The 20,031-nt window shown below is 45.5% G+C and overlaps 1 protein-coding gene and 1 pseudogene across 1 annotated transcript in view; both read right to left on the bottom strand.

Moving 5' to 3' along the window:
- Positions 1 to 6,208: 6,208 nt before the first annotated feature.
- LOC127471140 (microphthalmia-associated transcription factor-like) lies at positions 6,209 to 9,591 on the bottom strand (annotated as a pseudogene).
- An 8,451-nt stretch (positions 9,592 to 18,042) lies between these two features.
- ITGB5 (integrin subunit beta 5) overlaps positions 18,043 to 20,031 on the bottom strand; it is a 58,478-nt gene continuing 56,489 nt past the window's right edge. The window contains exons 14-15 of the mRNA XM_051787562.1: positions 19,189 to 19,355; positions 18,043 to 18,630 (exon numbers count right to left, since the gene is read on the bottom strand). Of these exons, the coding sequence (XP_051643522.1) occupies positions 18,535 to 18,630; positions 19,189 to 19,355 (263 nt within the window). The 3' untranslated portion in view covers positions 18,043 to 18,534. The remainder of the gene's footprint in view (positions 18,631 to 19,188; positions 19,356 to 20,031) is intronic.

The raw sequence follows: 20,031 nt of genomic DNA, 5'->3' as shown, positions 1-20,031 counted from the left end.
ACTGCAATTGGCTGTTCTAACTCACAGAACAGAAAAACAGCCTGACAAAACAAAAACTGGTCTGAGAGAACAGAAAACATCACCAGTTATTGGCTATGCCAGGTGAAAAATAGAAATTGGCAGCATCTATTGGCTGTGCCAGGTGGTGGTGCTCCTACACCCCTTTATGTCTCCATGGTATAAATAGGACTTATTTTTTACCCGAAATGGAGCCTCTTTGCTGCACAGAAACCCTTTTTGTCCATGAGATTTCTTCGGCACAGCAGACCCTCACCAGGGACACCAGGCTGACTCCAGGGACACCAGGCTGACTCCAGGGACACGAGGCTCCACAGTGAGGATCGTCGTCCCCGTGAGACCTCATCCACTGTCGGCTGGACCCACTTCTGGAAGGGGTTTGATTGCCCTCACTGCTGGGATTGGTTTGGTGAGCACTTAGTACAGGTAACATTTTTGAATATATATCTTTATATAAAGGTCTGCATGTTAGTAATTACTGATAAGTGCATTTCCTACTTTACTAGTAGTAATTCTGGAGTAATTTGTAATACTTGCTGCTAGTATTGATTGCAGCTGCTGTGGAAATATATATGTCTGCTTTATGGTAGTAATTTGTAGTAACTTGTAGAGTAGATATACTTGTTTTGCCAAGTGTAACTATAATTGCCTTGATAGTAATAAACTGTAATGAACAAGAGAACATAGGTAATAAATCCTCCATGTCTCTGTGGATGACAGAGTCAGTCAAACCTACAAAGGGTTGCAATCTTTGCATACTCACAGGCCATGTACCCCTTCTGGGCTGTGGCATTAATTCGTGTCAGAAGTGGGGCTCTGTGATACACGGGTCATGGATCATTGGGAAAAGGCAGTAGAAGAGCAGTGAAAATAGCAAGAGATTTGTGGAAAACTCCTGTGTGGGACAGGGATAGCGTGTCTGAGAATTGGTTGACTTGGGAAAGGCTGTGAGCTGAGTTTCGGAGGTGGCAGGACACTCAAATGCAAAGCAGAGAACAGCAAGGGGCCCTTCATCAGGCTTCTCACAGAGGCATCAGAGGCCATGGGTGCTTTCTTTAGCAGTGCTAGGCAGGAACTGGGATCTTTGCAGCAAGCTAAGGATGCAGAAGTGCGAGCAGTTGCCTTTGAATCCTATTGTTTTGTTGCAAACCAATTATTCAGTGAGAAACTAACCTCAGACCTCTGGCTGTACAACAGCTAGAGCAAGAGCCTACATGGCTGGGCTCAGAACAAGATCATTGAAAAGATACAAATACTGAAAACAGAAAACAAGGAGGAGGCTTTGATTCTGGCAGCGGGTCTTCCTCCCCCGCTTCGTTACCCGAGCTTTGTCGGGATAATGCAGCCTCCTTGTACCCTCACATTAAGAATTCCCCGGTACTACTCCAGGCTCATGCTGGAAAGGAAGGTGCTCACCCGCCACCTGAGGGGTCACGATGACCTCTACGGATTTTAATGATGCTAAGGCTAAGGCAGCTGTCCCTGCAGGACAGCAAAAGCCCCATGAGGACTGGGTGGGGTGGGTGGTGCAGAGCTACCCACTGGGGGCTAGAACTGTGATTCTTCACAGGCTGAGGCTGGACAGATATTCCTGGCAGGAAGAATATTTCTCCTAAACACTGATGCAGGGGCCAGAGTGAATACCTTCTCCCTGTTATTATTGATCATAAATGCTGTTACAAAAGTGGGGGGACTGCTGAGCTTCTTCTCCTCCCTCTAGTACTCTTGATGGATTTTCTGGCTGGACGATGAGACTGGCTGCTCAGGATGTCCTTAAGGGACAGGAGCAAGCCCCTGGGACATGATGGCTGTGCCAGCAACAGCAGCAGGGAAAATTCTTGCAAAATGCTGCATCTAGAGTTGCCAAAAAACCTGGCCTTAATGTTATGGCATGAAACCTGACACTGGAATGCCATAGTGGCCCAAGGGCTACAAAATTGACAGTCCTTATGGGGAGGCAACAAGGACAGAGAAGCACTCCCAAAGTGATAGTCTGTAAAAGGGAAGGTCAGGTCAGGGTTATCCAGAGGTTAAAGGGAGCTCAGAGTAAAAAGAATAAGGGACAAAATGCTTGAAATGCTGAAATTAATCAACCTGATGCAAAGTGATCCCCTACAAACAGGACCATGATCTGGAATGGAGACACTTACAGGATCACCTGCAAGGAACAGGATTCACAGCAGGCTGGTTAGAGGAGATGCCCATGTTCGTCTTGCACAGACTGTGGGACAGACTCAATGGGGGTGGCACCAGCAGCCTCTGGGCAGGGAAGGAGCCATCTCCCCTCAGGAAGCTGCGGAGATCAGTGAGGTCTTGCCTCAGCCTCCTTTTCTCCAAACTGGATAAACCCAGAGTCTTCTGGAAGCATGCAGAGACTTATTAAATTGTGGGGCCCAAAACCACAGACAGTATGTGATTCAATTGTATTTAATTCTCATTACCGAAATCCCTCCTTACCAATGCTTAAAACTTAATCTACATAGTTAAACCCTCTTTATAATCAACATACAGATTTGTATGTTCTCTGTCCTTTAACAGGTTACTGTCACGGGCCATGGGCTTCCTCCACTCCTTCAGATGTTCACAGACAGGCTGTGACTTGGGCCCCAGCTGTCAAGATGGGTGTTCAGGACAGAAGAATTAATATGTTCGATTGTTGAGCACCAGCACCACGTGGTTTGGATCATCACTGCACTCGTCTGGTTCCTTGTGAAACTCACTCTTCCTTGGTTCAGGTAATTTCTGCTACATTACTTCCTACAACATACTTCTCACACCACAGATTACTTTTCCTCCAAGGTTAAATATCCTCAAAGCACACACTGGATATCCTCATACTTACATATTACCCACCAAGTACACCCAGATCCTTGAGCAAATACAATCCCATTAATGGATTTGCCTTTTCCCATGGGAGCAGCAATCCACACTGCCTTCCCCAGCCACTTCCCAATGTGCATGACAGGGACCTTATCTCCTGCCACAGTATGTAGTGGGTTTGTGTGAGCAGGACCAGGACACTTGTTATATCCTCTGGTGTTAACCAGCCAATGGGCTTCTGTTAAACTTGTATTCCAGTGTTCCCATGCCCCATTGCCCAAACCTGTCAACATAGTCTTTAATGGTCCATTATATACCTCAGTCCTTCCAGAGGCTTGTGGGTATAGGGGGTGTGACACACCCACTCAATGCCGTGTTTCTTTGCCTAGGAGTTTATGAAGTTATTTTAGGAATTTGTCTTATTGTCTGATTCAATTCTTTCTGGGGTACCATGTCACTACATAATGTGCCTCTCCAGGCCTAAGACAGTGTTTCTGGCAGTGGCATGGCTTACAGGATAAGCTTCTAGCCAACCAGTAGTTGTTTTCACCATGGAGAGTGCTTGCATTAGTGCATTCGTAGTCCAAAACAGTCATTTTGCCAGGCTTTGCCATATCAAAAACCCAATCACGATCCTTTATTGCAGGGAGATTTTACTCACATGGCTCACTTGATTGCAGCACTTGTTTCACACTCATGAGTGACCTGTATGTTGGCCTCCATGGTCAGGTCCACTTCTCGATCATGAGCTCATCTGTAGGTTGCAACTTTCCCTAGATATCCCAATGCTTCTTGGGCCTGTCAAGCTACAGACAGCTTACCCTTACACTCCCAGTATAGGTCCACCTGAGCTACTTGGCAGCCTTGTCTACCTGTTTATTGTTTTGGTGTCCTTCAGAGATGCGGCTTTTGGGCATGAGAGCATTGCACACCTTTATAACCATGTTTTTGTACCCAGTCACCAATATCCTGCCACAGTGCAGCAGCCCTGATGGCTTTGTGCCTGTGCTCACAGTTGGTCCTTTTCTACTGCTGTAGCCACCCCCACAGAGCATTAGCCACCATCCAGCAGTCAGTATAGAGGTAACACACTGGCCAGTTTACTTTTTCAGCAAGCTCTAGGGCTAATAGGATGGCTTTCACTTCACAGAATTACAGAATATGCTGAGTTGGAAGGGACCCAAAAGGATCATCAGGTCCAGCTCTTAGCCCAGGATCCTCCCCAAGAGTCACACCATGTGCCTGGGAGGATGACCTAAATGCTTCTTGAACTCTGTCAGGCTTGGTGCTGTGACCACTTCCATGGGGAGCCTGTTCCAGCACCAACCACCCTCTGTGTGTGAAGAACCTTTTTCTAATATCCAACCTAAGCCTCCCTGTGGTGGGTTGACCTTGACTGGACGCCAGGTGCCCACCCAGAAGCTCTATCACTTCCCTTCCCAGCTGGGCAGGGGAGAGAGTAAGATGGAAACAACCCTTGGGTTGGGATAAGGCAGTTTATTTAAAGCAAAAAGCAAAGTGGAAGCTTGTGCGTGCCTCCATGTCCCATTACTTAACGCTCTTAACATAGTTTTCAACTGTCCACTATACCTCTCAATCTTCCCTGAGGCTTGTAGGTGATAAGGGATTTGATAGATCCACTCGATGCTGTTTCTTTGCCAAGAGCTTATAAGATCATTCCAAAAGTGATCTTCTCTCTGGGGTCCCATGTCACCACAGAATGTGCCTCTCAAGGCCTAAAATAGTGTTTCAAGCAGTGGTCTGGTTTACAGGCTATGTTTCCAGCTAGCCAGTCATTGCCTCCACCATGGTGAGTTTGTAGCTCTTGCCTTGGCAGTGGTCTGTCCCATATGTGTTGCGTGATTGCACTTAGGACGATCTGCTCCACAACCTTGCCAGGCACTGAGGTCAGGCTGACAGGCCTGTAGTTTCCTGGGTCCTCCTTCTGGCCCTTTTTGTGGATCGTCATGACATTTGCCAACTTCCAATCATCTGGAACCTCCCCAGTGAGCCAGGGCTGTTGGTAGATGATGGAGAGAGGCTTGGCGAGCTCTTCTGCCAGCTCCCTCATTAACCTTGGGTGGATCCCATCTGGTCCCATAGACTCCTGGGGATCCAAGTGCCTCAGCAGGTCGCTAACTGTTTCCTCCTAGGTTACAGGGGGCCTATTCGGCTTCCTGTCTCTGTCTACCAGTTCCAGAAACCAGTTGTCCTGAGGACAACCTATCTTACTCTTGAAAACTGAGGCAAAGAAGGTGTTAAGTACCTCAGCCTTTTCCTCATCTTTAGTGACTATGTCCCCCCCCATGTCCAACAAAGAATGGAGGTTTTCCTTGCCCCTCCTTTTGCTATTGATGTATTTGTAGAAGCACTTCTTGTTATCCCTAACAGAAGTGGCTAGATTGAGTTCAAATTGAGCCTTTGTCTCTCTAATTTTCTTTTTACATGACCTAACTATAGCATAGCCTCTTTCATTTTCTGGTAACTTGTTGTATGGTGGTGCTTCTTGGGCACAAGTCACCTCTTCAGGCAATGCTTCAAAATCTCGGCCTTCTGGCCAGCCCATAATCTCTTCCAGGATTCTTGGGAAATTGGGTTTTCCCATTCAGGCTAGGATGGTAAGCAGCCAAATCTTTTATTTAAAGGAAAATGACCCCTTATATACCCTTCGGGGGGCATGTGACCTGCCTAGACCCAATCACAGTAGAATACACATTGCCCATGTGTGTGAGTGTGCTTCGGGAGACTACAAGACCCAGAATGCCTCACCCTGCATCCCTGGGGCATGCCTCCTACAGCAAATTGTTCTTTCTTTTTCAATTCCTCTTTCAATTTCCTGATCTCTAGCAAGGCATCCCAGCTGTTGAGTGTGGGGAATAGGGCCTGGAAAAAAACCAGACCTTTGCAGAGAACAGAACAACTCATTACAGGAGTGAGCTGTAACTCCGAAAACTGCCGTTTCAACTGCTGTGACAGCTAGCAGCCAAACATAGAATCATAGAATCAGCCAGGTTGGAAGGTGTGGCTTTATTCATATAATAAATAAACCATACAACCCCATTGCTTGGATTTCCAAGAAGCAAATCCATTTATTGGAAGCGAACATCACCTTTTATATGCCTTCAAACAACACATGATTCACTTAGCCAGCCACCATGGGACTTACCACTGTCCATGTATTAGAGTATGTTTTGGGAACTACATCTCCCAGAATGCATCGTCCAGCATCCCTAAAACATGTTCCCCACAGGAAGGGACCTCTGAGATCATCAAGTCCAACCCTTGATCCACTACTGCCATGGTTACTAGACCATGGCACTAAATGCCACACACATCATTGTGGCTAGGCTTCATGAATGATGATTTTGGAAAGGGCTCTACCCACATTTGCTACGAGCGTGTTGGTGGCTAAAAAGGCCAATACGAGATAGACAGGTCCAGTTGCAAAAGGCACAGCAGAAGGAATCCTTAGGTGGTATATTCTGCAAGGCACGATTCTTTCTGCGTTGTCTTTTCTCCTCAAGAGTGATCCTGTGTGCTTTCTCCAAAGCATCAGTGGCATTATAGATGGTGTGTCTCCAGACCTCCCAATTGGAGGCCAGAGTAGACCAGTTATGGTGATCAATATGGCCAAGGCTGAGATGTTGTTTCTGGGAGTCCTTGTATCAATGATCCTCATGGGTCTCTTCCAACTCAGAAAATTTTGTGATTCTGTGTGAAACAGTGATATTAACTATAACTGTGTGATATTAACTATACATAAATACCCTGGCCCCAAAACACAAATGGTCTTCTGATATTTTCTGAGTGAGAATCCAGGTGAGACTATGCTCCCCAGCTGCACTGTGAAGTACATTTTGCTCAGCTGGTCCTGTCCAGACAGGTTTATGAGCTACTGCATGAGCTATCTCCTGTTTGATATGCTGAAAAACTTGTTGCTGCTTAAGGCCCCACTCAAAATGGTTAATCTTTTGAGTTACTCAATAGAGAGGGCTCACGGGCTGACTATAACCTAGTATATGCATTCTCCAGAACCCCACAAGGCCTAGGAAAGCTTGTGTCCTTCTTGTTAGCTGGTGGAGTGTGTGAGTCAGCATAGGCAGGCAGCCAGGACAACCACAAACCCACGGCTAGAATGCAAAGAGTAAATTTATTTCCATTACCTCACTAAGCAGGGGATCACTGAAGCAACACCCAGGCAGAGTCACACAAGCAGAGACATAGGCACTGTTAAACTCGGTCCATGCCAGAGGATCACTGGCCTGCAGTTTACATCAGTTTATCAAGGGTTATTTCCAGCTGCAAGCTCACTGGAGCATGGTGCATCATGTTTATGATTCTGTTGTCATCCCTACACACTATTGGTCCCTAATGGAAACTGGATAACAGTGGCCAGTGCATTCATAGTGTACATTCCTAAACCTACTCGCTCTCTCTCATAGGTCAGGGGGTGGCAGCAGATGTTCTGGCACCAATTAATAGTTTATTACAGATATTAAAAGATGTTACAATAAAAAGATAGATATTAAATACAGAGATTTACAGTCCACCTCATCCATCTACCACTTTTAACCCATTCCTCCCAACATGGGGACATAGTTGCTATCTTGTTGATCACATCCATAGGCACCTGATGGTGTCCTTCATGCCATCTTATTCCCAAGAACTTAATGTCCTGTGCAGGTCCCTTGATTTTGGTTTTCTTTATGGTAAAAACAGCTTTCAGAAGAAACTGAATTACTCTTTCTGCCATCTCAAACTTCTGCCTTGTTGCTCCACACAACAATGTCATCAATCTATTGTAGATGTTCGGGGCATCACTTTTTTTCCGAACAGTTTATATTAGTCCATGACAAATGGTAGAGCTGTGCTTCCACCCCTGGGACAGTCAATTTCATGTGTACTGGACACCCTTCCACATGAAAGTAAACTGTGGCCTGCACTCTGCTGCAAAGGAGTTGAGAAAAATGTGTTGGCAATGCCAATTGTTGCATACCACTTGGATGCCTTCCACTGTAGGTCGTTTTGTACCTCTGACATGTTGGTACAGCAGCACCCAGTGCTGGCATCACTTCATTACGCCCACAATAGTCCACTTTAACCTCCACCCTCCATCAGACTTTTGCACTGGCCATATAGGACTATTCATTAAAAGGTGAGTGAGTCTTGCCAATGACTCCTTGGCTCTTCAACTGATGAATCAGCTCATGGAGGGGAGCCAACGAGTCTTGGTTTGTCTGATATTGCCACCAGTGCACCATCGTGGTAGCAATTGACACCTGTTGTTCTTCAACTCGCAGCAATCTCACAACAAAGGGATCTTCTGAGAGACCAGGCAGGGTAGATAGCTGCTTGATCTTCTCTGTGTCCACAGTGGCTTTATCAAAAGCCCCTCTGGGTCCATGAAGTACCCTCTCCTGTGGTAGTCTATGCCAAGGATACAAGGGGCCTCTGGGCTGATCGCAATGGGGTGCTTTTTACACTTGTGCCCTGTTAAGCTCACCTCAGCCTCCAGTATGTGCTTATTATAGGAGATCTGGAAATTGCAAGTGGAGGGTTTGGGATGTTTTTCTTGATATTTCATGATTTCTCTGGTGATAAAAGGTTTTCTATGGGAGAAATCTTCATTAAAGACTTCTTTTAATCTCTTCAGGACATCTTTTTCACAGAGTGGTATTAAACTGCCATATTTCTTTGTAAATTCATCTAGAAATTCACAAAGCTATGTTGCCAATTGCTCATCAGTTACCCGAGAAGTTTTTTTGCTGTCTTTTTTGTCTCTTTTGTGAGTTCCTGATTTCAGTCCTGTGCTTTCTGGTGAAGGCTTTTCAAGAGGATTTTTACAGTAAGGGTGATCTAGTAATATTGAACTAAAAATGTTTAAGGAGTCTTCTCTTTCCCTTTGGTTAGGGCTATTTTCATTTTGTGTCGGCTCCATGGATAAGACTCTATTTGTATGATCGGATAAAATATATTTTTATCTCTTTTATTTTTCTATTATCAAGTTACCCACAGCTTGGGATTTGAACAGTATTTCTAATATTGATCATTCATTAGGATATCTTCTAGTCTGGATCTCATTTTCACAGGAGCACTGTAAGTGCCAGTTGGTTCAGTTACATTCCCGAGGTTGTCACTGAAGGTGACAATGATGTCAGTGAGGTTGCAGGTGGTGGTGGTGCAGGACAGGTTTGCGTGGTGTGGCATCATGTTTTGGGTGTAGTTGTCCAGCACAGGATCCTGTTCGATAACTGCGTTGATCATATCAGGGGAGCAAAGGTTTGTAGATGGAACAAGGGACAGTCCATATGCTTGAGCTAGCATCTCAAGTTTCTGTATTCTGAGCAGCAGGTGGTTGTTGGCATGTTCAAGTTTCTTCAGGTTGTTTTCTAGCTCTTTTGTGCACTGCAGGTCTCTTTGCAGTTTACGGATGTAATCAACTGAGGCTTTTAGGATCGTTGTTTTATCCCAGCATATATTTGGGTCATTGGGTATTAAAGTGCGCAGTTCTTTTAAATGATTATTAATAAAAAATCTTCTTCTTCATTCATTAAAGTTGTGTTTGTCTTTCTTTTGTCTCTCTTTAACTAATACTCTTGCTTCTGAGTCTGTGAGTTCTCTTTTAACATTAGGAAGATTAGCTGGACATGAGTTGCTGATGTTTAGTTCTGGAGGATGCACGCTTTGGTTGTCATGAAGGTTAATTAAATCGTCAAACATGGGCAAAGTATTTGTCATTTTTAGTGTAAGGATTCACGCGGCGGCAGGAGTTCAGAAACAACGCACAGACGACCAATATGATCAAACGATGTTCAGTTTATTATTTAAACCGCTTAGCTTTTATACAGTCAGCTCCTTCCGGGTACGTGATTACAACAAAGCAATTGGATAGCTCAGTCCGTGCACGCGCTTCATGCCTTTAGTTCATTGGTCCCGATGCCCTGTCCACGCGTCCTGACGTCAGCCGCGCCGCCCGAAGTCCCTCCTACCGATCCGCCTTGGGGACTTTCCAGCTTTCTCTTTATCGGTCACGTACACACAGTTTCACACAACTTGCAACTATAAACTGTTCTTTTAATAACCTCCAAAGTTATGTCAAGTGAGGCCTACCACTCCTCAGAGCCGGTCGTATGGATTGTTCTCAAAGTGTCCATTGTGCTGTAAATACTCCACAAATCCCCCTTTCTGTTTTTGAACAATCCATACTTGATTGAAAGCCTTGTGGATCATTTTCATTATACATTGTAAAGCACAACTAGCAATTACTACACAACAAATTATAGCTACCAAAAGTGTCAACCCCTGAATCACCAATCCTTTCACCCACCCAGTGATGCCAAATTTACTAAGCCAATTGGATAAGGTCTAGGTGTTTGCTTAGCCAATTTGGTCTAGGTGTTTGCAGCTGCCTATTATGCCAGTCCACTATGGCCCATTAGCAGAGATGACCCCACAGGCTGTGAAGGTGCTAATGCCTCCCTGGAGGGGAGTTATCAAAGCTGAGTCATTAGTGTGAAGACAAAGAAACACTCCTTGTAGAGTTTGTAGCCTGAGGTGTCAGGTGTGCCCCAGGCAGCTGCTGGGAATGATCCATTATTAACAGTCAATCAGAAATGACATAAAGGCTGTAGAATACACAGTTTTGGTTACACCCACATAGTGATAAACTGGTCCCAGCCCCTGTAACTAGGACACCAAGCCATGGGCTGCCAGCTTCTCCAGGAGAACGCCGTGGATGACAGTATCAAAGGCTTTGCTGAAGTCCAGGTAGACTACATCCACAGCCTTTCCCTCATCCACTAGGCCTGGTCTTTTCCCCTCTGCCCTTCAAACCTAATTTAAAGCCCTCTCGATCACTAGGGTGACAGGCATCTCATTTCTAAGTAAGGAATATCCATATTACCTAATATCCAAAAGGAATGAAGCGATTTTGTTTTTCTTTCAGGTCATCCTAACTGCAACATCAGCAACCAGAAACTCATACTGTTATTCCTGGATTTTGGTCCTACTTTATTCATCATACCGATTTGGCAAGTTGGCATGAAATGAAACAACATCATGAGCATTTTTCTTTCTTATAATTTTTGTATTATATCTATCAGCTCTCGTAATTACATTATTGCTTGTTCCCTTATTTCAAGAATGGAATAGTGATCACGTTCAATTTATGAATATGATTTCTCAAGCAGGCAACAAATTGGATTGTTAGTATTGCTTACACCACCCTTGATCATTAGATGCCAAATTTTGATGCCCAGCAGACCCTGTCTCCATAGCACCTTGGAATCAACCCAATTTGGCATACTTACTCCCCAATACACCAAATTATTGACAACCTTTAAATCACATTGATATGGTGAGGCCCCATGGTGCATTATGATGCTCCAGGACATAAATTCAATCTGGGCGAGGAAGACAAGCAATTGTAATTACACTTTGTGTTACAACCACACCCAAGCATGGTTTCTGTGTAAATAGGACAGCATACAAGCTCATATTGATTCCGGAAATCTCATGGACCTGAAATAATGAATCAGCAATTACAAACAAAGGGGTTTTTAATGGACTCTGGCATCTTATATGGGACATGAATAACATGAATTGTGAAAGATACTGTAATCTCATCGGTCCTAATGCTACATGCTGCTGTTTACAGAGTTGGCTTAGTACTAATGATAATTGGAACATAATGATGTAACATAATTGGCTGTATAGATCGTAACCTCTTTTGGACATTCTGATTAACAAAACCAAATTCTTTTTCTATTCATTCTACAAACATGACAATGACTATGAGTGAAGCTGGTGGTCAACTTTTAACCCCTGGAAGGTTCTGGCTTTGCAGCAGTAATCCCTCTAAGAGTCTACCACCACAGTGGACAGGCTCTTGTACTACAGCACATCTTGCTCCATAGGCATTTCCATCTCCAGATTTGACATTTAACTTTCAACACAAGCATTAACCTGTAGGTAATCAGAGCAGAGTGTTTAACCCTGCAGTAACAAGACCATCTAAGTTTGGACCTGCACTATTTCCAAACTTGGGTATTGCTTAATTAAACTGAGTAGTTGTTATTAATTTCACTACACTTGAAATTACCCAAAATGTTAATATGGAAGTTCTAAATAATCTACAGATGGAGATTAGCTCATTCTCACAGTTGGCTACTGTCACAGGTAAATTATTAAGGAAATCATCACTGTGGGGTTAACTAAACCTACTTGGATTGTCTTTTAGGCACACAAAGGGGTATTTCTGTGTTAATAAGTACTAACTACCTGCTGCTTCTATGCTAACAAAGCCAAACAAATCGAATATGAAGTGAATGTTACTCAGCAACACAATAGCCCAAGGGCAGCCCCCGCCCGGGGTCTGGCCAGTGGGCCAGCCACAGCAATAACCCGACTGCCAGAGCCCAGAGCGTGGGCACGGCGCTTCTCCGTGACATTAGCTCTTGTCTAAGCTGCAGGGTCTGTGCTTTTCTATCTTGTATCAAAGCACTGACTGCATCACTTTTACCCAAAGCAGTATGGTATACTCGTGCCTCAACCAGCAAACCCTCTCAGGAACTTCAGCAGCTCTGGGCCTGACATGGACATGGGTCTCCTCCGCCTCACGCATTAGGAGGCAAGAGAGACGCACCGGGCAGGTGTAGTCTCACTCCTAGTGACCTGTCAGTGGTCATGGGCCACAGGGTGGAGCAATGGGAGCAGCCCTGATTGTAAGGGGGAAAATACTGAACAGAAGACGACCTCTGCTCAAATACAGCGAAAAAGCCTACCAGTCTGGGAGCCAAAAGCAGCACTGGGAGTGCAGCTGGGTATTGAGAAAGCAGAGAAATCCTGAGATACCATCAATGCAAGGTGCAAAACTAAGGAACTGTAACAGCAATCTATCTACTAGAAAGCTGAAAAAAAAAAAGGCTGGAGAAGGAGGAAACCATCCAGAGAAATGAAGAGTTGGTAACTGCCATCGTCTCTTCTAACTGATAGAAGAGAAAAAACAGTCTGGAAATACAAACATTGCTCTGACAGAATAGAAAATACCATCATTTATTGACTGTGCCAGGTGAAAACAGATGTTAGCAGAGTCTATTGGCTGCTCCAAGTGGCAGTGTCCTATTCCTCGTTATGTCTCTGCGGTATAAAAAGGACTTAATTCTACCCCAAAATGGAGCACCTTTCTCTGATGCATCCCAGTGTGGACAAACAGCTGTTCCCCATGATACATCCCTCACCAGGGATGCCAGGCTGACTCCAGGCTCTGTGATGCGGATCATTGTCCAAGTGAGACTTTGTCCATTGTCAATTGGCCCCACTTCTGGGATGGGTTTGATGAGCACTTGGTACCAGCAAAATTTTACATATATGTGTGTATATATAGATGTATATATATGTTCTTAGGGCTGTCCTGTGTGGGTACAGGAGTTTGGACTTTGGTGATCCTTTTGGGTCCTTTCCAACTCAGGATATTCTGTGATTCTGTATATACATATATGTATACACATATACATAGACAGTGGCATACACACACACACACACAGACACAGACACACACACACACACACACACGGACACACACAGACACACACACAAAGGCATAGAATAATTTAGGTCGGAAAAGACCTTCAAATTCATTAGTATATATTTTTAGTCTGTGCTGCCATCCAATAACCCTGGGAGCTGAACACACAAGAGGAGGGTTGCTGCCTTTCTGAGCATCCTGTCTGTTTTTGAAATACCTCGGAAGTTAAACACGACCTCTTCACTCCAGGAAAGAAAGATTTAGACTAGAATCATAAAATCATAAAATCACTTAGGTTGAAGAAAATCCTTAGGATCATTGAATCCCAGTGTTAACCCAGCACTGACAACTCCACCACTAAGCCATGTCCCTAAGTGTCTCATCTACTTGCCTTTGAAGTACCTCCGGGGTTGTTGACTCCACCACTTCTCTGGACAGCCTGTTCCAATGCTTGACAACCCTTTCAGTGAAGAAATTTTTCCTAATATTCAATCTAAACCTCCCTATGGAAGTATACTGTTGGTATATTGTATATAGAAGTATTTAGACTACTTCTAAAAATTACCTTGGCACAATTTGAGAACATTTCCTCTTGCATTAAATAATAATTACTGATAAGTATATTTGCTGCTTTACTAGTGGTAATTTTATTGTGACTTGTAAAACTGAAATATAAAATTGCTACTAATATTCTTTACTGCTAATATTGATTTCTGCTGCTGTTGATTTGCTTGTGATGGTTTTGGCTGGGATAGAGTTAATTTTCTTAATAGCAGCTAGTATGATTTTGATTTTTGCTGGAAACAGTGTTGATAATACAGAGATGTTTTAGTTACTGCTGAGCAGTGCTTGCACAGAGTCAAGGCCTCTTCTGCTCCTCACCCCACCAGCGAGGAGGCTGCGAGTGCACAAGGAGTTGGAAAGGGACACAGCTGGGACAACTGATCCCAACTGACCACAGGGATATCCTAGACTATATGGTGTCGTGCTCAGCACACAGAGCTGGGGGAAGAGAAGGAAGGGGGGGATGTTCAGAGTCATGGCATTTATCTTCCTACGGCACCATCACCGTGAATGAACCCAGCTTTCCTGGGGTTGGCTGCACACGTGCCTGCCACACTGAAGGAATGAACTCCTTGTTTTGCTTTGCTTGTGTTCAGCTTTTGCTTTGCTTATTGAACTGCCTTTGTCTCAACCCACAAGTTTTCTCACTTTTACTCTTCTGGTTCTCTCCCCTATCCCACTGCAGGGGGAGTGAGTGGCTGCATGGTGTTTGTTTAACCCCATGTCTGCTGGGGTTAAACCACAACAGCCTTATAACTGTAGCAGTTTGTATTATAGATATACCTGTTTTGCTAATCATAAGTATGCTTGCCTTGATAGTTGTGACTTGTAGTAAAATGCAATAAAGTAATTTAGGAAATAAAGACTTTGTGTCCTTGTGCATGACAGGGTCCTGCAAACCCACAGTTTCAGCCTTTGCCCACCCACAGGCTTGGTGAGCCTGGGTTGTGTCAGCTGAATGGAGAGGTTTCTGACAGGCTCTGTCCAATGAACACCAGCATAAACTAGAGGGCATGAATAAAGGATGAAATAAACTGCTGGGTCTCTGCTGTATTGTTTTAACTTTTGGCAGTCTGGCACTAAAGAGGAGGCAGAAGAACAACAGTCAATTCCAGTTTGGCATGTACTCAGTTATGGAGATGATAAAAGGGCCAGGAGATGCTACTGGGCTGCAGATGTAGTGAGTTACCTCACCTTGGTATTTCCTGTCTCGCATCTTAGTGATTCCCTTCTCAATACAGTAGCTCCTTCGCTTTCCGCGTGGCTGGAGAAATCCAAGGTGCAAGAGTGTGCAGAATTCATCTTCCAGAGCTCATGCTCTGCCTTGAGCTATTGAGCACCTTAGTCCACCATAAAGGGCAAGAGGATGCAGGAGGGCATGTCTCACTCAGGCTTGTGTAACAGTGAAGGGGTTACACTGCATCTCCACAATTAACAAAGTAATGCTGCCATTGGCCTTGACTTTTCCCAAGGAATGGTGTTCTCTCCTCCCCCAGAAACACCAGCAGCGCAGGGAAAAGGCATTGTGAGCCCCAGGCCTGGTGGCCCTGCAGCAGCAGACTCCAGCTGTGGCTGGGGAAACAGGAGGAGCTGATGTTGCAATGGCATCCGGATTCCAGCTTGGCTAGACAAGCACTGACATTCTTCCATCACATTTGACCCGCTGATGCGTTTTGCTGGAGTTTTCATTATGGAATGCTAGCTGTGGTCAGGCTGTGTGTATTTACAGACACAAATAAACTGCTGCTGACTAAAATACACCATTCTCATGACTGTGCTTGGCACTACACTTGCAGGGGTAAAGGCAGATCTGCTTACACCATCATGCAAAGCCTTAGCATCACTTCCTTCTAATTTTTCAGATGTAACCTTGTGGATAAGCTAAATTTGGTGGGGACGGATGGGGGCTGCTCTGCACTATCCACTGCAGTGCCACAGGCAGCAGGATGCTCTTCACTGACAGCACCAACTATTCCCTTCTTTTTCTATACTGGCTTGGGAGCCTGGCCTGTGGCATCCCTCCCTTGCTTACTTGCTCCCACATTGTTCCCTGCCCACTCTGCAGACCAGTCTGCTTTACAGCGGAGCATCCTTGTGCAGGGGAAGGAGGGCACTTGCAGTCCCATCCCCAAGCCTTTTCTCTGCTCTTTTCCACTCTCCCTGCCCAAACCACCCCTTAGCAATGAGTCAAATCTTGGCTCCCGACAACTGCCTGGATTGCGCAGTGTCTCGATACTAACCCAGTGTTGGGGGAAATGCCACAGCACAAAGGTAATCTGCTAGGGTGCAAGGGAAAGGGTGGCAGGGGGGCACTGCCCATGCCTTTCCTTTCAGAGTGCAAAGGGATGGATTTATTTTTAAATTGCTTGGTCCCTTATAAGTTGATTGCAGCAAAACTGTATTCACAGTGTTTGCTGCTTTGGGTAGCAAAGCTGGTTTAAAGCATTCCTGTCCTTCCTTTCTCTCCACTTTTCTTCCTGCTCCCCCCTTCCCTGCCTGGGGCAGTATGGCTTGTGTGAGGCAGTCACATGAACCATGCTAAAACTTGCTCTGTCTATTCATGATGATTATTTTTTGGCTGTTTCCTATTTTTAGTTTTGTAATAGTGATGAAATCTGTCTTGCCAGCCTGGCACTAGGCAGTGGGTTAGTCACAAAATCCAAATGCTCCTTCCCATTGTGGCAGCATTAGTCCCAGGTACACAATGGGACAATGTCTCAGCCTGCAAACTTAAGCCTAGACCTCAATATTGTGTAGGAAACATGGAGCTCTGAATAGCTGCTCCTATGCAGTGCTCAGGCCTGTCCTGATGCTTGTGCTGTTGTGGAGAGGAGGCAGGACAGCTCCCAGCCCACCCACAGTGGGTGGCAAAAAGCCAAAGGCAAAGGCACCACCAGCATCTAACCAAAGCCTGCCCTTGCACCCTCCACCCACTGTTGGGGTAGATTTAGTGGAATCAAGTGGGAAGACAGGGTACAGACTTCATTTGCTTGAGGTTTTGGATTTTTTACCCTACCTGATCAGTGCCGATGCTGCCAATGTGCCACTTGCTGCCCTCCTCAAAATCCCCATTCCAAGATATTTCTAGTCTGGTCTGCTGCATTTCTTCAGTGCTGCTAATAGGAGGAGGGGGAACCATAAAATTCTTGAAGGAGAGCTGTTCATACTGAACAAATAAGAGCTTCTGTTTATAGAGGCAAAAACACATTAAAAAAAAAATCCGGAAGGATGGGCCCGTGGCCCTTTTCCAATGAGAAGAGCAAGTCAAAACAATGAACACCATTTGTTTTTGCTTTTCCCTGGCAAGCTTCCTTCAGCTGACTATTGCATGATCTGCTCAGGGTGAAGAGCCAAAAAAAAAGAAATTTAAAAAAAAGAAGGAAAAAAACCCCAGGCAGTAGCAATTGCTCCAGCTTTTTCCTCCTGTGTCGGCTCCAGCCCCGCTGCTGTCTGTGTGGGTTTAAAGCTGCAGCTGTCAGCATGGTAACCCAAGCCCCAACTCCAGAGGAAAACACATGGGACTGGGGGAACGGTTTGGGTGGGGGAAAGGTTTGGGTGGGGGAAAAGAAACCGAAAAAACAAAGCGAAATGTATGCTGTAAAGCAAAAACACTGTGTTTTATTCAGCTCCCTTTCCAACCAAAAGCTCAGGGCTCCCTTGCTTTTCCAGCTGGGCTCCACTGGACCCCACAGCAATAGTCTTCTGGTAAAAAGTCTGAGGTCTGGATGAGCTGCTGTGTGCTCCCAGTTGCCCTCCTGCAGGCACCCAGGCCGGATGCCTGCTTGCACACTCCAAGGGATGGGTGTTTAATTTAGTTTCCTCAGCCTAAACTCCCATTTCCCTTGAGCTCCCACCAGTTTCCCATCTGTTTAACACCACCAGCTCAGAGAAGGAGCTCCTTGAAGCACTCCCCGCCCTGGGTCAACACCAGGGTATTAAATCAACATAACTTCTGCAGCAGTCCCTGCGACTCCACCTCCTATTTTTATAGCTATGCTTTGACTGATAAGGCTCTACTAATAAATCAATCAGGCAGTACCACTCCTGCTTGCAGTAGCAAGCCCCATTTTTCGTGGGGGGCTCAGCAAGGAAACAATGAACTCTCCTCACAGCCATCAAATATGCACAATAGTTTTATTTTGTTTTTTATATAAAAAAATCCTAAAAACTGCAGAACATTTGTATCCTAATTTCTTACACAAATTCTTCCAACACCTTCCTCTTTTTAAGCTAATTCCCCCCTAAGAACTTGTGATGGCGTGGGTTCCCGTGATTTTTGATCTAGTCACCCTTTCTAACGGGATATGTCTAAAGCTGCAACATGGCACCTGGTTGACTTAGTTGGCAGGTTTAATAAATCCAGAAAGCTGGGGTATGGAGTCACACACGGCTCAGAGTCCATCAGCACAGGCAGGGAGCCTGCCTCCACGTCCATGCCTCCAGAATGAACCAGACCTTTCTCCTTACTGTGCAAATAACAGGCTTTGGTCATCGACCAGTCCTGTCGTAAGGGATTCTCATACCTGAAGAGGATCCCATCTTCAAGTGGGGAAGCAGCACGTACAGTCAAGCAATTGTCCACAGCAGTGCCAGGCACTCAGACCTCATCAGTCAACTGTACCGTTGTAAGACTTATTGAGCTTGTTGAAGGTGAACTCTACGTTATGTGTGGAAATTGGCTTTCGGTAGAGAGGGTTGGATGCCTTCGGAGAAAGGAGCAAAGAGAACAAGGGTGAGGAACAAAGTCTGTGTCATGGTGAAAATGTGTCAATTAGTTTGGAGATAGCACTATGTTTAGCTTTGAGTGAATTGAGCATTAAGATCCAAACTGCAGTGTTGTTTATCCAGAGATGGTCCATCAGACACACCTTCCATCCTGCCTGCAGGCAGAGGCGATGCCCTCAAATGCTGATCAACCCCACCCAAAGCTTCCCAGAAGGACCCCCTTGGAGACCTGACCAATCTGGCTGCCACCACAGTTGGGGTGTGGTCCTCTCTCCCCTACCCCCTTCAGCCTCAAGCTCTACTGGGAAATAGATGATGAAAGCAAGGGCTGGGTATAATTTTGCAGAGCGTTTGTAACTTGCCAAGGGGAAGGCAGTGCGACATGCTGGACCCTGAAGTGTGCTGCAAGGCACTGCAGGGCATGGCACCTATATCCCTTGTTCCTGCCACCCTTCTCCATCACTGCAGAGCTGTTTGCTGCCAGCACATCCCAACAGCACCCCCATACACCAGCAGCACCCCTGCCCCAGGCTCACCATTTCATATCTGGCCCGGGAGCGTTCGCTCTGGAATCGGTCGAACTCCCGTCTGTCGTGAATAGTGACGAGCAGCTTCCAGAGTGCCAGCAAGATGATGCCAATCAGCACCACACTGCCAATCACTGCCAGCACGATCGTCACAGCGCTGGGGGCTGAGCTGCAGGCTGGTCATGAGGGAGAAAAGGTAATTAGCTCCAGTGTGAGTGTAGCCTGTATCTGGGTCCTGGAACATAATAATCTGGACTGCAGCCACTATGCGAGTGAACTCAGGGCAGCACTAGCAGCAGTGACTAAATTAAAAAAAGCAACAATCCCCTCTGAAATCAAAGTGTTTTGTTTGTTTGTTTTTTATTATTAAATAAATGCCTTGCTAGAGGCAGGTCAAAGGGACAGCTCTCATGCATGTCACCAGAGCTGGGATGTCACGTAGCGCTCCAGGGGAAGAGTAGGGCTGCAGTGCCACTGTCCAACAGTGACGCAGGGTTTTAATGCCAGGTGACCCATGTGGGACGCAGAGCATTAAGGTGCCTCTGGCAAAAGCCAGCTTAGCCTTTGGCCCACAGGGACACAGGTGATCTCTAAGGACTTTAAGTAAGTACATTAACTGTCAGCTAATCAACTAGTCTTTCAATTAAGTGCAAGCTGCAGCACAAATTAAATAAAACATAAGGAATCTCAGTCTTTCCCATATTGGCCTGTGTCTCAGAGGACCAGAGCAGATCACAAGAAGCTACTGCTGGATGCTTGCCAGCTTGTCCTAAAACCCCATGAGGAGTTTTCTTTGAGCAACTGCATTGCATGTGATTAAAATAATGCTGGGAAGCACAGCTGTCTGTGCAG

This window comes from Manacus candei, unplaced genomic scaffold (genome assembly GCF_025592945.1).
Source record: "Manacus candei isolate 608988 ecotype Guabito, Panama unplaced genomic scaffold, ASM2559294v1 h1tg000023l, whole genome shotgun sequence".
Lineage (NCBI taxonomy): Eukaryota > Metazoa > Chordata > Aves > Passeriformes > Pipridae > Manacus > Manacus candei.
This window is presented reverse-complemented; position numbering and strand designations above follow the sequence as displayed.